Raw genomic sequence first — 19184 nt, 5'->3', positions numbered from 1 at the left:
AAATCTCATGGTATTTTTACTCTCTAGAAATTTAACACACCGTGGAAAAGGTTTTTTACATCATTGCCGGTTTATGCAATCATTGTGGCAAATTTTTGCAGAAGCTGGACTTTTTATTTGCTGTTAATAAGTCAGCCTGCTTACTTCGAAGAGGTCTTTGGATTTGCAATAAGTAAGGTAAACACAGAGATGCTTCAAATGTTCTTGAACTTTAAATCTCGCTTCTACTGAGAAAATCTTTGCATGATGAAATAATTAAATTGCTGGTCAGAATTCATAACAGTTCTGTGACTCCTAGTACCCTAGAGGTCAGACAAGCTCTACATTTTGGGCATGGTATACATAGCTATTCAATTTCTTCTTCATAAGGATCAGAGCTGTATTAAGCTGCTTTTAAAGATTTTTGTTCTCTTCGATCTCAAAGTGGTTTTGAAGCTAAATTCAAGGACTGCATATTAGGTGAGGATAAAAAGATTTGAAGGTAAGAGGTTTTTGTGGGTTTTTCCCCCCTTTAATTACCCAGTGAGTAGCAGTAAGAGCCTTAAAGCTCATTCTGCAGACTACTCCTCTTGCTGTAATGGTAGCTTTAGCAATAACAGCCATTGCCTTGTACAGTTGACAAAGAACCTCTTTCAGTGTCCCCAGCCATTGTCCTTAGGTTGTCCGTGTTTTAGGAGGAAAGACCTAGATGGTGGAACATAAACCATGAAAGACGTAACCTCCTTTCTACAAGGGAAAGAACAGTGGCCTCATAGAGGTCGATTGTCTGCATAGCTCCAGGTACGGTCTGAAGTGACCTTGGAGGAGCTAGCATAGTCGAGGCACAGTGGTTCCCGTCAGCGAAGCACTCACTCTGCGCCAAGTGTTTGACTAGCAGGTGCCGGGCGCTACGGCGGGTGCTGGGGCCTCTGTGTTGAATATGAGCCGTGTCTGTCCTCAAGGAGCTTCCAGTCTGGTGGGAGAGACAGGGCTATACTTAAAATCATTCATGCATTCATAATTTATTACAAAATTCAGGCCCATCTGGGTCCCAGGTAGTTAGATGATTAAACTTGGTGATGGGGGAGAGGGGAGGCAAGGAATTAGGGAAGTGCATCTCTCCAAAGCAGCGAAAAATAGCTCATTGTTTCTTTTCATTCCAGGTGGGTCTCCTGTCAGCAGTCCCACACATGGTTATGACCATCATTGTGCCTATTGGAGGACAATTGGCTGATTATTTAAGAAGCAGAAAAATTTTGACCACAACGGCTGTCAGAAAAATCATGAACTGTGGAGGTACTGTGGATTTCACAGGTGGCTTACGCAGCCTTTACAGAATGAGATGAAACTGAGCTGCAGAACATAGTTTGGAGGTCATGTCTACCCACGAGAAAGGATCTGGGGGCACCTTGGCAGCTCAGTCGGGTGGGAGGCTGACTCTTGATTTCGGCTCAGGTTATGATCTCAGGGTTGTGGGATCAAGCCCTGTGTCAGGCTCCATGTCAGTAGGGAGTCTGCTCCTCTCCCTCTCTCTCTCCCTCTGTCCCTCCTCCCTGCTTACACTCTCTCTCAAATAAATGAATAAATCTTAAAAAAAAAAAAAGAAAGAAAGAAAGGATCTTAAAGGCCCCTAAATCCCTCGTCCAGCGGATCCTCGAGTGTCCATCATAGTCCTGCCAACTGGTCCTCCAGCCCATACTGGTGCAACCTGAGATAGGACAACTTAGTTGGTAATCAGTACACACCCCCAACTGCAGAAATGCTTCTCTCATCTACTCTTAAGCCAAAACTGATTTCCTGTGACATGTCTTTATCGTTTATCCTTCCCACACCTTCTCCCATACACATAATCCTTTGCTTCTGTAGTGTATCCCCTTATCCTTTTCCCTTTCTACACATACAGGTTTTGGTAAGAAACACAAGAAAAGTATTTCCTCTGAATAGTCTTCTTTCCTCTCAGCCTATGCTTGTATATGGAGTGCACACACACACACACGCGCACGCACACCATCCTCTTTTCTGCTTTTATTTAGTACCTGCTTTATGTTTTGATTTTTGCAAAGACAAGGAAGCTGGGTGATTTTCCGAAAGAGGTAGGTAAAAGTAATCGTGAACACTTGCCATATTTATGACTGCTCACCTTTTTAAACCTTCCACTTTTTCCTTGTCTCTTTTTGTTTTTGTGTTTTAAATTAGCATTTATTGGATGCTTTCTGTGTGAGACACTAAGCGACATCTTTTATACACATTATCTTATTTAGTCATAACCACACTGTGGTTTATAGTGAGGAAACAGGGGTAAAATCAAGTGACTTCCTCAAGGGGCAGATGCTGTGCAAGATCCCAAGTCTGTCTGAGCTCATTGCCATTGTCCCAGTCACTGCTGCTACTCCTCCACGAGACTGGGGCTGGGGGTGGAGGGGGTGGTGGGGGGGTGGGGGGTGGTTGTGGTGGTAATGGTGGTGTCCTCAGGTGAGCAGGGTGGGCAGGCAGGAGGCAGAGAACAGCGCCATCTATGGGTAAAAAGTCACAACAGCTAGTCCGTTGGAAAGGAGGGAACGGGTGGACTGTCACTCTAGATGAGATGGGTCAAGGCTACTCAGAAGTGAAGATTATATGGAGGTTGCACAAGAGCAGACATAATCTGATCCCACAGTATTTCAGGTATAAGTCTGACCAGGGAGTTTGGGAATAATCTGTTGGCATCAGGTGTCCCAGCAGTTTGACTGCTGGCCCCGGCAGAGATGTTTGACCCTGACACTGAAGGAACTTTTTTACAGGAGACTGAAGGTTGGCAGGTGTGGACCTGCTCTCTGGTGGGTGAGAGGTGAAGCCGTGGGGCACTGCGTTTATGGAAGCTGAGGTAGAAAGATTGATGGCCCCCCGCAAATGTTCAAATTTGAATTCCCAGAATGTATGCTTATGTTTCCCTACATGGCAAAAAGAACTTTACAGCTGTATTTAAATTATGGTTCTTGAGATGGGGAGATTATCTTGGATTATCTGGGTGAACCCAATGTAATCACAAGGCAGGAGAGTCAGAGTCAGGGAAGGAGATGTGATGGTTGAGGCAAATGTCAGAGTGATACAGCCACAAGCCAAGGAATGCAGACAGGCTCCAGAGCTGGAAAAAGCAAGAACGGAGTTTCCCTAGAGCCTCCAGAATGAACACAGCTCCCAGCATCCTGATTTTAGCTCATAGGACCTATTTTGGACTTCTGACTTCCTGCTCTGTACGATAGTAAGTTTTTGTTGTTTTAAGCCACCACATTTGTGATAATTTGTTACGGCAATCAGAAACTAATACAGGAGCCCAATTCCTGTCCTCTGATTATCACGTTCTGTCCCAGCTGAATAACCCACTTCATACCAGGCCCTGGATATCTCTTTCCATCTCTGAGTTTGCTCACTCCCTTGCTCTTTACTGTGAGTTCTGTCCTCTTTCACCTCTCACGCTAGTCCTCACCACATGTCCTTCCACATGGGTTCATCTTGCCTCTTATGAAGTCAACATCAACCTTCAGCGACTGCCCTTCCTGTGCATACACATGGGTCGTAACTCATCACGTACCACCTAATTATAGCTCTTGCAGAAAAGTGTTTTAGGCAGAAGGAAAGCATGAGCGATGGCCCTGAGGCAGGCATGAATGTGGTATGTCAGAGAGCAGAAGGAAGGAAAGTCAGAATGGTTGGAGCTTAAGACGTGAGATGGAGAGTGACAGGAGATGGGACCAGAATGCTCGACTGGGCCCAGATCTTGGGAGGCTTTGTAGATATGCACAGAGCTTGGATTTTACTTGAAATGCCCTGGGAAGCAAATAGAGGGTTTAAAGCAGAGAAAGTGATATGATTTGATTTATGTTTTTAAATCTGAAGAATAAAACATAGAACATAAGAATGAAAGAAGGGAGACCAGCTAGAACGCTTTTTCAGTTATTCTGCTGAGAGAATATCATGTCTTGAACTAAAGTGTTATCATTGGAGGTAGAGAGAGTGGGATGGGTTTCTAAATTCTCTGAGCCTAACTTTCTTCTTTAAAATTTGAATAATGGTATTTACTTCCAATGATTGTTATGGATGTTAAATGGGACAAGGTACAAATGCACCTAGCATGGGTCCCACCTATAAAAGTTCTCAACATATGTCAATGCCTTTTTCCTCTCCTGTGTTTAAGACACTGACAAAACAGAAGTTTTTCTAAGGAGGCATTCGATAACTGTCTGCTATTCAAATGTATTTCCCATAGCCAAAAACAGGCAACCTCTTAACCTGGAACTTGAAAGAAAATTCTGGATTTCAACCCCATTTGCACAACCGCTTCTCAAGCTGCATGCCTTGAAGACTCTGAACATATTTTATGGGACTGTCTTGTTCGTGTTTAATTTTGCCCCAGTCACTTCAGCCATTGTTCCTCCGTAACCAATAGTGTTGGTGTTGGGTGGTGGTGGTGGTGAGAATTCTCAAAGATTTTAAAGTGCTAACAAAGTGACTATTGAGAATAAATCTTTTTGTTGTTGTTGTTCCAGAAACTAGAACGTAAACATTGAATCTCCCTAGCCTCTCTCCCATCTTAAAAAAAACCAAACAAACAAAACAGCAACAATTACAAAAACCAACCCAAACCTCCTCACATATCTTTTCATGTCATTTTATATTTTGAAATAGCAGTTCTACATTGTATGTTTTTAAAAATGGTAGTCCTATTTTGCTTATATACAAAGATGCTAGAGTAGAGATAAATACATGAAGAGAAAATTTTGTGCCATCACTGAAGAGGCCAGATTGATTTGGACATAATGAAGCACTTGCATGTCTTTAGTTGCATGAATTTAGTTGGTTTCATGTTCGCTAAGAGGAAATATAGAGGACATTTCTCATCTGAAAAGGATCACACATTTCCTAGAGTCTGTCACCTTCTTTTCTTTCCATAGGCAAGGGATGTTTGCTGCTAGAATCATTTAAAGCAAACAGATCACCTAAGACATGAAGCTCTGTTCTAGTTCATTCTCAGTCGGGGCACATTTCCACGGTCCTTAAAAACAGATGTCAAATCCGTGTACTTCCCTCTATAGTACATGGAAAGCATGACTGAGGTAAAAAAATTCTAGTCTGGCTGAATCAGTTGCCTGTGTGAAGTTCAGATTGTTTAATATGAAATGAACATTTTCCTCTGACCTTTAAATCCTAGTTCTGTTTCTCTTGTCAGCTCTGATAGGTTCACTTTCAAGGTCTCTTGTTCACTTCTGAAGTTCAAGTTTTTTCCTCAAGATCCTGAAATATATAGTTCTATCTCTAGCATTTTTTCACTAGGAACAATTTAAGCTCTTAAATGGTTTTTTTCCCCTCCCTTTGGAAATCTCCTATTTGGCAAAGATCATTTTTTTCCCTTACAGATGAACTCATGTGTCATTTGTAAGTTTTATTCTTCACAAAGTGTCTCCATTCTAGTTGTTTGGAGGAATTAATTTTTTGGCACAACTTTGTCTAGATTAAGATAAAAGAAGTTTCAGCCAGATGCCTTGTTATTTAAGACAGGGCACTTCTAAAGCACATATAGTTATTGTATAAAACACTAGCAATTTTCCCTTGTATTTAATTTAAAATGTTGAAACAAAGTTGATAACAGGTAGCAGTGGTATAAAGCCCACAGTTGAGAAACACCACTGTTTCCATTTCATGTGATTCTCTTTTAAAGATTTTTATTAAAAGATTTATTTATTTATTTATTTATTTATTTATTTATTTATTTATTTATTATTTAGAGGGTGTGAAAGCAGGGAGAGGGGCAGAGGCAGAGGGAGAGAGAGAATTTTAAGCAGGCTCCACACCCAGCATGGAGTCCAATGTGGGGCTCCATCTCATGACCCTGAGATTATGATCTGAGCTGAAATCAAGAGCTGCAAGCTTAACTGACTGAGCCATCCAGGCGCCCCATCATCTGATTCTCTTTTAATGACCATCTAAAACAATTACCAATGCTTGCCCTGTTTCTTTGATAGTTTTCAGAAAATGAGCTCAGAAGGTAAGCAATTTACCAAGGTCTACAAAAGTGTTTTAGCTTGTATTTCAACCTAACTATCTTGATCCTGAGTCCTATTTTCTTTCCTTTGCATTATGAAATGAATATCTTGAAATCTTATTTACTGAGTGCCAACTACATGCTAGTCAGGCTCTGTGCTATATACTTGGTGTCTTACAAAGCAACGTTGAAAAGTTCTGTAAAATGAGTAAGAAGAAAGAGATGTCAGCTTCACTCATGGGGGAAGGGCAGGGTTGTTGGGGAAGCTTCCTAGAAGAGGCAATGTTTGAATTGGACTTTAAAGGGTAGTGAGGTTTCTCTAGAAAAAGAGAAGTAAGTGGCCAGAGAAGAGTATCCTGGGCAAAGGAAGAGCCTGTGAAAATACGTTAGGGGCATGAATCAAGTGTTTTGAGTAGGAAATGGCTCATGGATCTGCTTGACTACAACAGAGGGCTTTATATGGCCTGGGGGCAGGGAGGTGAGGATTGGCAGGTGGGGCAGCAGGAAAAGCTTATTATATGCACTACACCGATAATGTGGAACCCTTGACGAAAAGTTTTATTTGAGCAAAGGGGCAATGGACTAGATTTGTGGTTTAGAGAGAGAGGATGTGGAGAATGGGTCAGAGGAGGAAGAGATGGGGAGACTAAAAGGAGCTGTTGAAGTTGTCTAGGTGACAGGTAATGGGACCAGGACAAGAAGTGGCAGAGGAGAAAGCAGAGGTCAGATCTGACACCCATAGATTTGTCTGTGAAAGCTGAGGAAGAGTGAGAAATATCCAAGATGATTCTGAGATTTGTACATTTGACTTCTCTGGCTTGTTTCTTTTTAAGATATTATTATTATTTTTTTAAGTAATCTCTACACTCGATGTGGGACTTGAACTCACAACCCCAAGATCAAGAGTTGCGTGCTCCATTGACGGAGCCAGCCAGGTGCCCCACTTTTGGTTGACCTTTGAGCTATGCTCATGTGACAGGCACTGTACTCGATGCCTTATATACTCAATTTCATTTTGTCTTCCAGCATCCTACAAGGTTGTATTATTAGGGGTTGGGTGACTTGTCCAGGGTCACATAATTCGTGATGTGTTGTGAAATCTGAGCCCAGGCTTGTCTGACTCTAAAGTCTGGGTTCTAAACACAGGTGGACAGATTAATTCAGAGAGGAAGAGAGAGCATGGTGGAGGTGATATGGTGGTGGTGTTCTTTGTGTAGAAGTAAAAAACAGGGGGACAGAGATTTGATGTGAGTGTGTAGTCTTTGAGGTAACTACAGAACAGTCAGTGATGTCTGGAATCAGCAGACAGTCTCCAGAATGAAGCATCATTGTCTTCTACCTCCCAGGACACTTCATATACCTGGAAATGGTACTTATATCTTCTTTCTCTCTGCTGTTGACTGAGCTCGTGTGTGTGTGTGTGTGTGTGTGTGTGTGTGTGTGTTTTGTGAGAAGGAACATCTTCATAATTTCCTCATCCTTTTTTTTTTATTGTACTGGATTCACTTATTCAGAATGAAAGGAACAGAAAGTACTTTTGTCCTGATGTACTTCTGTGCAAATATCTCATGGCTTTTATGAAGAGGCCTGAGAGCTTGGCCAACTTCTGAAAGGGAAGAATTTTGCCTTGTGCTTTACAAGAAGTGAGGTGCTGCTTTTTGTTTCAGATACTCACTACAGCTTTCTGGTCATTTCTGGCAATATGTATTAGAGTGTTGTCATTTTGTCTTTCTGTGAGAGGCCATGACTTTATAATCAAAGGGGGATCACTGACAGTATAGAAGAGAGTTTTAGTATCTAGAAATGGCAGGGCAACTACCCGTGAAGCAACTGATAATAAACATTCCCCATCCCAGGGCTATCATTGGAACCTGCTGGAACCTTTCAGTATTCAGAGTGCACCAGGGTATACGTTGGAAGGCTCACAGAAGCCCTGGGAAATATTAGCATAGTCATGTCGTCACGAAGCACCCAGGTAATGTTGTAAGCAATGGGCCCGAATGTAGATACTAAAAACCTAGGTCTGTGGAAGTAGGAATAGATTCTTATTTGATAAATGCATGAACTGAGCTGACTGACACGAAAACAATATATCTATTTTTCCTGCTGTTTCCATTTGCAGGTTTTGGCATGGAGGCGACCTTGCTCCTGGTGGTTGGCTTTTCCCATACCAAAGGGGTGGCCATCTCCTTTCTGGTGCTTGCTGTAGGATTTAGCGGCTTTGCTATTTCAGGTGAGGTGTCCTTTGGTTTTCCAAATCTTTCCTACAGATTCAGCGAGTCTTAGGAGGAAGGAAGGAAAAGGGAGTATTGTATCACTTTCCTTTAGTAGCCAGGCCATTCCCAGGGAACAGGCTCCTGGCTAGAGAGTTTCATCATGTGGGCATGACTCTCTAAGATCACTGAGGACTAGGCTTAGGAGCCCAGTCGAGCTCGAATTGTCCCTACTTCCCTGCTTGGAAAAAGACACAAAGTACAGACAGTCCCCCTGAGCCATGGGCAGAGGCACAAGCCCATGTCCCGGGTGAAGTGGCCCTTTCATACTTCAGGACCAGGTCACCTGCCTGGGCTGGGTGTCACAGAGGCTCTTGTGACATTTTCGATCCTCACCTCCAACTAGAGAATGGCTATTATTAGCTCAAAAGTCATGTGATGAGGTCATTTGACATTGTGTCATAAAATCTGAAGTTTTTTTTTAGAGTGGAAAGTTGCTTTAAATTTTGTCTTCTCCATGGCTTCCATTTTCTGAAGAAGGAAACTCAGGTCCAGAGAGGGCAAGTGACCTCCCCAACCGGGAGAGCAGATAGTAAGAATAATAATGGTGCTAGTGAGAGCTGACCTTGACCAAGCACAGACTCTGTGCCTAGAACCGCTCAAAGCCCTCTGTGGAATTCTCCCACTACCCGAGGTGGCAGCAGTCTCCCCATTTCACGGGAGCGGAGACCAGTCTCCTACTGTGTGTGAGAGCCCAGGGCGCTGTCATAGCAGGTCTTTGGGCTTCCGACGCGCCCTAGGCACAACAGACGAAAAAGCAAAATTTAGTTCTCCTGCCTTTAAACCAGACTGCCACCTGCCAACGATCACCTCCTGGACAGTTTACATATAGTGCGTGTATCTCACAGCACTGTGAAGCAAGTGGGTAACATCACTAGTTTACTGATGAGGTACCTAAAACTCAGAAAAATCAGAAATTTTTCTACGGTCATGCAATTGGTGGCAAAGGAAGAAGTAAAGCACAGTTCTGGCTGGCTCCACGCCTGTGCCCTTTCTACTGTTCTAGGCTGCCTGAAAGATCAGAGTAAGAATATCCCAGGACAGAAAAATATGGAACCTCTGATACTTTTTTAAACCACCCTAAAATAAAGCCTTGATCTTTTCAAAATAAACAGAGCTGTAGGATAGTGAAATTGGCGGGGGGGGGGGGGTCTACTTTAAAAGTAGCATGCAGCTACTAAGAACTTGGGTTTAGAAATGCATAGACCTGATTTTGAGGCCTCTCTTTATTATTTGCTATTTATAAAAGAAAAAATGCTAAGTTATTTCAATTCTCAAGCCCTGGTTTCCTCACCTAGAAATTGGAGAGGTACAATGAATGGCAGCCTCACAGGGTGGTTGGGAGATGGCCATGAACTTGAGATAACTCATGCCTTCGCTCACATTTCCTGTGAGCTAGCAGCTGTTTGCAGCAGGAGGGATGTTACAGCGGAAAAAAAACCAGATGGTGTCCTCATAAAGCTTACATTCTAGTAGAAATAAAGCCTTTGAAACCCTTAGCCCAGAGCCAGATGCACAACAAAATTAGGAAGTATTCACTATTGTGAATTGTGTTGTTCAGTTGTTATTCACTTTAGCCCCCGGGCTTCTCAGACTCTGGTGTCCATACACATCACCCCAGGATCTTGCCAAATGCGGATTCCGATTCAGCAGCTTCGCCGTGGGGCCCCAGTTTCAGCATTTCCAGCAAGCTCCCCAGTGCTGCTGACGCTGCTGATCTGTGGTCTCTACTTTGAGGAGCAGAGATAAAGCAATCATGACTTGTTTCCAGTCGACGTGGAACACCTTCCTCTGATAGCTCTGTGATGCAAAAGGGATTCATATCCTGTCTCCAGAGATAACGAAATATGGAGGCTCACATTGTTCCTGGATTGCCAATTCCACCATGATCGGAAGGAGAGAAACCCAATATACCAAAAAATAGCACCTGCCTTTTTTTTTTTTAAGCACTTACTCAATGCTAGCGACTTTTTGACATGATCTCGTATAATCCTCCTGCCAACCCAATGAGAAGGATATTGCTATATCCATTTTACCACTGAGGACACTAGGGCTTAGAAATGTGACTTAACTTGCCCACGTAAGTTGAGTGGCTGGGATTGGAAAAAAGGTTTACCTGACCCAGCAGTGACACTGTGGGAGGGACAAGTGCCCTGGGGGCAATGATTTCTCAGGATCTGCTGTCTGCTGACTTCATAAGGAGTTCATAGGGATGTCAGGGAAGACTGGTACCATTTGGAACTGATTATCAACAAGAGAGCTGACACAGGTGAGATTAGGAAGATAGAGGGATGGGTGATGCTTACTTTGAGAAATGTCCTACGTAGAGAAGACAGACTCTCCTAGCTTGTATGCATTTTTTTTTTTGTATCTACTACAAAAAAATCTATCAGTATCTGAGTTTCTTAATGATTTTTTTTCGCCTAAACACCAGGATTGTGCAGCTAGAAATCTAAATGGCTTTTCTCACATTATCTTTAGCTGAACGCAGATGCCTCAGCTTTGTATCAGAATATAATACTCAACGATCATACTAATTGCTTCTTATCTCTGGGTTCTTTCCTAATAAAGTGTTTATCGCTTTCAAATCAACAGTAAGATTAGTTAATCTTGCAGGTGTTTTATATTCTGATTGTCTGCCACTTGGATCTGAAAGAGAAGGTATATTTATTACAAAAAAGGTTTTCTCAAAATTCTCCCTGAATTGGAGGTAGGGAAAAACAACCAATGTGCTAGATTAGGGAAAAAAAAATTTTTTTTTTAAATCCTATTTTCAGGTTCTTTGCACAGAATAGAGAATTAAAACGCAACGCAAACGAAAACAAAAACATGAATAAACAACACCTACAATCCCCTGCTGTAATTTCAGCGGCTCAAATGCGTAATTAAACAGTTATTTATCAAGTGCGTACTATGCACCGGACTCTTTGCCAGTTCAGGGAAGATAGTGGTAAACAAGACCAATGAATAACCAGCCATAAAGAACATTCCTGTTGGTTTTCACTTCTATGTGCCACGTCCTTAACATACATTATTTAACTTAATTCTTACAATAATTTTATAAGAATGGTTATGCTACCTTATTGATGAAGAAGCAGAGCTTCCGACGTTGTTTAAATCCTTTGTCCATGTTTGCATCTCAGTGAAGCTGCCAGAGGCAGGTCTGTCTGCTCTAGAATGTTTGCCTGGGCAACACTGGTCGAGTTGGTTCTCAGGGCCAGTGACCTCCTCTTTCAGAGCCTAGCCCCTTCCCCTGCCTTCGCTCCTCCCCCCTTCACTCCATTCATTCATTTTTTAAAAGATGTAATTTATTTATTTGAGAGAGAGAGCGTGAGCAGGGGGAGTGGCGGAGGGCGAGGGAGATGCAGGCTCCCCACTGAGCAGGGAGCCCGAGGCAGGGGCTTCATCCCAGGATCCTGGGATCATGAGCTCAAGGCAGATGCTTAACCTTAACCTTACTGAGCCACACATGCATTCTTCTCTCTTGATGAATAGTGAGGGGTCGGCAACTTAGTTTACCACTCGCAGCAGTATTACCATCCCGTAGAAGACCTCAAAGGGAGGGGGAGGCTCAGCCCGGCAGCTGCCGCGGCCGTGTCCTGGTGGTTTTAGTAGTGCTGGTTAGCAGAGCTCAGCTGCTTGTCAAGGGCTCTTGCATACACAGTTCCCCGAGGCTCATCTCACAGCATTTTTAGGAGTTAAGTAGTCATTTTAGCCCCACATTAGAGAGGAGAAAACGAAGGCCTAAAACTTACGTAAGTGGTGGAAATAAGATTCGAATCCAGATCCTCAGACTCGAAATCAAGTACCTATGGGGAAGTCTTTTGTAAGTTACAGAGAATCCTGCCAATGTTTGTGCAAATATTTGTTATCAAAAAAGGACCTTTTCCATTTTGTGCCATGTGGCCACTAAGACAGGCTTACCTCAGTTGCCGTTTCGGGAGTGAGCTGAGGACTGGGAGGGAGGGTATTCTGAGGCCACGTTTGGTTCTAATCACACTGTAAACAATCAGTGTGATTGTTTACTCTGGGTAAATGTGATCCTTTCGATTTTTTCAGTATTGCCCCAAAACACCGTTATTTTAGAGTCTACCTAGGAGCACAGGTGTCGTAATTCTCCCTGCAGAGGACCCATGGTAGCCATTGCTGATCAATCACAGCACGTTTTTCTGCTATGTGCAGACACAGCCTGACAATCCTCAACCCAGCTGTCTTGGGAGAGGTGTCCATTAGTCCCTATGGTAGAGGAAACCAAATAGATTGAGGAGAGTTGGGAAAAGCAGTGTAGTTCCCAAAATGTTCTCGACTCTGATTTTGAGGTTTTTTTGGCTTCACTGTAGGTTTTAACGTCAACCACCTGGACATTGCCCCCCGCTATGCCAGCATTCTCATGGGGATCTCAAATGGAGTGGGGACCCTCTCTGGAATGGTCTGTCCCCTCATCGTCGGTGCAATGACCAAGCACAAGGTAATGGTCTCCTTTGGGGCTCTGGGTTGCAGTATCAGAGGACTGAATTACTGTGCAAACTTGAGATGTCAAGGCCCTGCCCCAGTCTGTAAATGTGTATGTCTTCGACCTTGGCCGAGTCATTTGAACTTTTTTCTTCCTTCTTTTTTTTTAAAAAAATCATTGTTTATTGACAGCAACAGGGCTGATCGATGTTCGGTTCCACATTTCCTCAACTGAGAAGTGAAAGGGGTGTGTGTTGTGGGGGAAGGGAAATGAACACCTTAGGGACTACTTAGAGACACATAGAAGAAACTGAGGTGATCAACTCAGGATAAATAATTTACCCAAGATTGTTTTATAATTCTAAGTAATTAAACTTTATAGCCTGTTTCCACCTATTACTTAGCATGTTCCAGTGTAAAGATATTAGTGCTGTTAGACTTCCTTATTATGAAGAAAATGAACAATACATTAATGGCCTTACCTCAGAATCTACGAGGGTGGGGCACTTAGCCATTACTGAGCCTTCGTGTGTTTAGATGAGGGGATCCCAGACCTCCCCAGAGTTCAACCACAGGCCACGTGGTTTTTCTTCATCTCTGTCATTGAAAAGGTTTTAGGATGCTGCTTTCCACAAATAAGAATTTTTTGATTCTATGGAGTTTTTACCCTACTATTTTCTTAGATTGCCTATTATTAATATGATTTCAGAAAGTCTCCCAGCTTCTTGGAGAAAAAACTGTAGGTTAACTTTTCTTATTTATTTATTTATTTATTTATTTATTTAATTTTTATAGAAAAGAAGGTGGCATTTGGGGATTTTATAGGCAGAAGATCTATGTTTTCCCTCTCTGCTCATGAGATGACGGGGCAGGTAACATGACCGCTAAATCTCAGATATTGACTTCACCTAACTTTAAACACAAATTCCTATTATTTTTTGATTTACCGTATTTTTCACAGATAATAGGATTATAAATAAGCTTTTGACAGTCAAGAGTGAGCATTTTCATGGTTCAAATATTGTTATGTATCCTACAGCAAGCAAGAAGTAGACCTCTGATATTTAAAATGGTGGGTTCCTAAAGAGAGTTTAATGTAACCTACCATTTGTATGGAAACCCCATTTGTATATTTAAAAGACCCGTGAAATGGTACATATTGTTTATTTAAAAAAATAGTTTCCTCAATTAAAAGAACACACATTCATTGTAGTCTCTGATTTTTATATTCACTGTAGTGTTAACTTTCATTTTTTAAACACTCCAAGTCTGTTTGGCTCCCGGGAATGCATCTGACACTTACCTTCCCTAGAAGCACAGCATTGCCTTTAGGTGTGGGCAGGAGATTTTTATCCCAGTGGAAGCCTCTAGAACAAACTGTTAACCCCCATTAATTGGTACTATATTTCCTTGTCTAGACCCGTGAGGAATGGCAGAATGTGTTCCTTATAGCTGCCCTGGTGCACTACAGCGGTGTGATCTTCTATGGAATCTTTGCTTCAGGGGAGAAGCAGGAGTGGGCTGACCCTGAGAATCTCTCTGAGGAGAAGTGTGGAATCATTGACCAAGACGAATTAGCCGAGGAGACAGAACTCAACCACGAGAGTTTTGCAAGTCCCCAAAAGAAGATGTCTTACGGTGCCACCACCCAGAATTGTGAAGTCCAGAAGCAGAAATGGAGAGGACAGAGGGGCGTGACCCTCGATGAGGAAGAGTTGACATCCTACCAGAATGAAGAGGGAAACTTCTCAGACACAGCCTAATGTCTGAGGGGCACTTCCGTCTTCTTACGTAGAGCCAGAAAGTATCCATACCTATTGCCTTCCCCATAACCCGGCTTGCCAGAGGGTCAAATACAGTGACACTGGAGGTAGGAGGGGGGTGGAGAGGAAATATAATCAGCAATAGAGAAAGAAAGGGAAAATACTATCTTGCTATGACACTTCAGGGTCTGGAGCTCGCTCTCAGTTGACAAAATGGGGATAAATATATAATTTTTTTGGACTGGCAGTTGACTCTTCTCAAAGAAGTGTTCTCAGAGTTCAGTTCTCAAAAAACTGAACTTATTCAGAAAGGAATGACCAGAAAAATAAGGGAGACAGTACCATGCTGTTCAAAGAAAAACCGAAGGAACTGGGCATATTTGGCCTGGAGCAGAGAAAACAGTAGCTGCCACTACATTTCTGAGGGCAGCCGTGCAGAGCAGGGTTTCCTATTCCAGGAGAGGCTACTGCTCATGGAGGCCCTGCATTGTGCCAGGTGCCTTATAAACATTCTCATTTCATTTCCACGCCGCTATCACATACATTTCTTGTCTTCATTTTACAACTAAGGAAGCTAAAGCAACAAGATATTGGTTTGCCCAAGGGCCAGGGTTGAGATTGGTGGGGTCCAAAATAGGTGGCAGTTTTGGGGAAGAAGTTTTCACCTCAATGTAGAGAAGACTTTTTTTTTTTTTTTTTTTTTTTTAAGTAGTGAAAACTGAAACTGGAGAGGGTTGTCTTGGGGCGAATTCCCTATTTTGGCAGGCATGGGGGATGGGAAACATCTGGGTTGGTGTGAAAGCATTGCCACTGTATGAGGGGCTGGATTCAAGGATCCTGGGTTTGAGAGGTTAAAACAACAAAGAAAAGAAAGGAGAAGGAAAAGGGAAAAAAAAAAAAGAATGAAAAGAAAAAAAAAGGAAAAAAGCTAAGTAAGATAGCTAGATTTTTAGGAATCTGATATCCAGAATGGCTGAGGGGTAAGCAAGGGCTTGGCTAAATTTTGATGCTTCATGTTATTAAGAATATAGTCAAATAAACAATGCCCTAAATTACTTCTACATCTTTAAGACATTTAGTAATTTAAGAAGTTGGTTCGTATGTTTTATTTGGTAAAATTCTCTTGGAAGAGTCTTCTGTTTTAAACAATGTTTGTCTTTAGCCATTTCTGCTAGTGATATTTGGAAGTTTGATCAACTATGGTTGAAGTATTCCTAATGATCGTATTTGGAATGTTATTGGGGAAAACCACAATAATATAGTAGTAACTATACAGGGAAATGACATGAAAGCATGAATGAAAGCAGCTGTGACAACTAGACCCATAGCTAATGTTGAAGAATTCATCTTTGATCGCAAATGGCAATAACATGGATACTCTCTGGATATATTTTAAAGTCTAATGATATTTTAAAATTTAAAGTTGGCATGTAAAGGGTTGCTTGAAAATAAAATTATTTTCCTGTTCATTGGTTTTGAAAATTTTATTTCTACTTTCAGAAGAAAAATATAATGTCAAAGAAAAATTATAGATTTACTTGTATAGCTTATTATAAAGTGTTTTTTGTAAGTTCTCCCATATACATTTCTTGTCCCTAATTGTACCAGCAGAGTTGCAGTGTATTTTTAAAAAAGAATAATTTTGAGAGAAAAAAAGAATTGCCTGACTCTCTAGTAAATAATATCCTATATGTCATTGGTATGTAATTTATGTTATCCTATATCTTTAGATCTCTTTAATGAGTGAATGCATGTAAATCCCATGAACATTTCCTGGCATGTAAAAAGTGCTCAATAAACATTAGCTATCATCATCATTATCATCTTGCAACCTTTCTGGGAACTTTTCAGTTGAAAAGAAAGCATGCTATTTACTTTTCATCCATTAGCCATAGAATTTATTATGAAGGTTATGCTGTTTTCTAAGTAAAAAAAAAAAAAAGAGAGAGAGAGAAATTTATGGTAGTCAGTGTTTTGTTTTTTTTTTCTGTTAATAAAGCCAAATAACCATTAAAAAAAACCTCATGATCCTTAAGGTAATATTGTAGATTGCAATGCAAAGTTGTATTTACTCCATCATTTAAAGTCAATGTCATATGCAGAAATCAAAGCATTTAAGGTGCCTGTAACTTGCCCTTCTAATATTAAAGAAAGAAAAAAGAATGGAGCACTGGATCATGGTGTTGAAAACGAAAACACATTATGTTGTTGTGATGGGTTTTGCAAAGGTTGCTTCGCACAGATAATCACATTTGAACACCAGGCAGATGCAGTTTTCAAGTCCATTTATGTTTTGCAGCAAATATCCACTTGTAGGCCACCTCTTGGAGGGAAACCATAGATTCAGCAGAAGGGAAGGGAAAGCCTGAAAGTGTTGGATTCTTGAGACAAGAAAGGTTTGACTAGCTCTTTTAAAGAATGCAAGTCTTGGAGACTTCTAAATATGATCCCCCCCCAAAAATTATTCAAGAAATCATGCACGTTTGCTATCCCAGCGTGGATGTTAAGTTCAACACATAAAAACTGGAAGGTACTGTTCTCTTTCACTTTGCCTCCTCCTGACGCCAAGAACACCTGTTCTTCCTCCTCTGTCTCTTATCTCAGCTAATCACCTCACTCTACTCCTAGAGCTAGAAATCTTGGGGTCAACTTTGACTTCTAAAAAAGTAATCCTTTCCCTTTCTCTTCCCTGCCAAATCTATTTAACTTTATTTTCAGTCTGTGGATCAATGTCTTACATTGGTTTTGGAAAAATTTAAGCTGTTATTTCTTCTGCTTTTGCTTCATCTCTGTGCAATTTCTAAGAGTCCAGTTAAATGGATGCTGGACAGTGTGTGGGGCAGTCTCTTCCATATCTCTTCTACATTTTCTACATTTTCCAGGGTTTTTCCTCTTTCTGTTTCATTCTGGATATCTTCTTTTGATTTTTTTTAAGTTCTTTACTTCTCTCTTCAGCAAGATCTAATCTGGTAAAAAAAAAAATCCATCCATTGTGTTGTTAATTTCAGTTATTGTCTTTTCACTTTGAGAACTTTTATTGATTCTTTTAAAATTCTGCTATGTCTTTTAAAAAAATGTTTCCAGTTCTCTGCTGAAATTGTCAATCTGGTATTTTATTTCCTGGAACACAGTAAGCAAATTATTTTAAAGTCTGATCAGTGCCAATATCTGAAGACCATATCATTCTGTTTCTATTTTCTGTGGGTTTTGCTGATTCTTGTTCACATTATCGTATCTCGGTCTGTAGTTGGTTTTCTCTGTATCCAAAATTGTATTTGAAAAATTGTTTGTAGAGGCACACCTGGGTTGTCTCAGTCAGTTAAGCGTCCGACTCTTGGTTTTGGCTCAGGTTATGATCTCAGGGTCATGAGATTGGCTCTTGTTGTCAGGCTCCACAGGGAGTCTCCTTGAGATTTTCTCTCTCCCTCTCCCTCTGCCCTTCCGCCTGTTCATGCTTGGTCTTACTCTTTCCCTCTCAAATAAATAAAGAAATAAATCTAAAAAAAAAAAAAAAGAAAAATTGTTTGTAGAAATGGTTTTAGGTTTAAAATAATGCCTTCTTTCCGCTCTTTCTCCAGAAAGGATTTTTGTTTGCTTTTTCTCAGAGGCCAAAGACTTTCCAGTTGCTAAGTCTGAGATCTTCTGGGCCACCCAGATGACTCAAAGCTGGGCTACAGGCAGCATGAAGGCTCTTATACTTTCAATTCAGCTTTATTCCTGGAGTGCAGCACTTCTGGCTCCCAACCCACACGACTGTGCTTTATCAGAGGAGTCCAACTTTTGTCTCCATACCTAGCCATCAGACTGCTCAGCTATCAAACACTGGCTTTGTTATAATTAACAAATGCTCCCAGGAGAAAGGTGGCCTCAAATGTCAGGCTCACTTCTCTGGATTTTTATCCTCACCCAGATGGCCAGATGGTAGCCAGGTAACTCTTTACTCCCATGCTAACTCTCAACGCTGTTAAATACACATTTAAAAAAATTTTTTTTTTTTGTTCAGCTTCTCTAGTGTGAAGGTTCACCTGAATTATGTAACCTGTCATTAATGGACACTGAAGTCCCTTTTAATTTTATTTTCACAAGTTATCTTGAACGGATTTATATCCCTTGAGATAGTGTGGTAATAAACCTCAAATCTCAGTGGCTTAATACAGCAAATGTTGATTTCTCTCTTATGTTACTAATCAAGTGTGGGTTGAGTTAGGTGGCCTGGAAGCTTGTTTCAGACAGTCACTCAGGTATCTAGGATTTGTTTTTTTCTCCACTCACATCTTATAGTTCACCATTCAGGACATATGATCTCAGATATCACCATGCAAAGGGGAAGGAGGCACACTGGCTTTTCACTGCCTCACTTGGAAATGACACTGTCATTTCTGCTTCTAGTCCATCGACCTACACTAGCCATATAGTCCCAACCTGACTTCAGAGGGGGCTACAGAATGAAGGGAGCCTGTGGATCCCTAGAGTGAACGCTAATTACATCTGCCATTCAGCTCTAGCCTAGCTTCAGGCTCTTTTGAACTTTCACTTGGCATGTTGAATTAGTCCCCTGACTCCAAGTGCCATAAATAATGTGACTCTGCTTTGTGGCATTCTGGAAGATCTGAACTAGGTTATAGGGAGCAAATTTTGTATGGGAGGGAGCTTTGAGCCCCCTCCAGGACAGACCACAAAAATGCCAATTCATTAGAT

The 19184-nt window shown here is 41.4% G+C and overlaps 1 protein-coding gene across 1 annotated transcript in view; it reads left to right on the top strand.

The window, feature by feature from the left end:
- The window catches only part of SLC17A8 (solute carrier family 17 member 8), a 42887-nt gene extending 26468 nt beyond the window's left edge, over positions 1-16419 (top strand). The window contains exons 8-12 of the mRNA XM_045780041.2: positions 28-177; positions 1143-1275; positions 8121-8231; positions 12612-12739; positions 14142-16419. Coding sequence (XP_045635997.1) covers positions 28-177; positions 1143-1275; positions 8121-8231; positions 12612-12739; positions 14142-14486 — 867 coding nt within the window. The 3' untranslated portion in view covers positions 14487-16419. The remainder of the gene's footprint in view (positions 1-27; positions 178-1142; positions 1276-8120; positions 8232-12611; positions 12740-14141) is intronic.
- Positions 16420-19184: the final 2765 nt, after the last annotated feature.

This window comes from Ursus americanus, chromosome 17 (assembly GCF_024610735.1).
Source record: "Ursus americanus isolate L20-20 chromosome 17, mUrsAme1.1.p, whole genome shotgun sequence".
NCBI classification, from domain to species: Eukaryota; Metazoa; Chordata; class Mammalia; order Carnivora; family Ursidae; genus Ursus; species Ursus americanus.
Note: the sequence above shows the minus strand (reverse complement) of the source record. Positions and strands in the feature narration are given on the sequence as shown.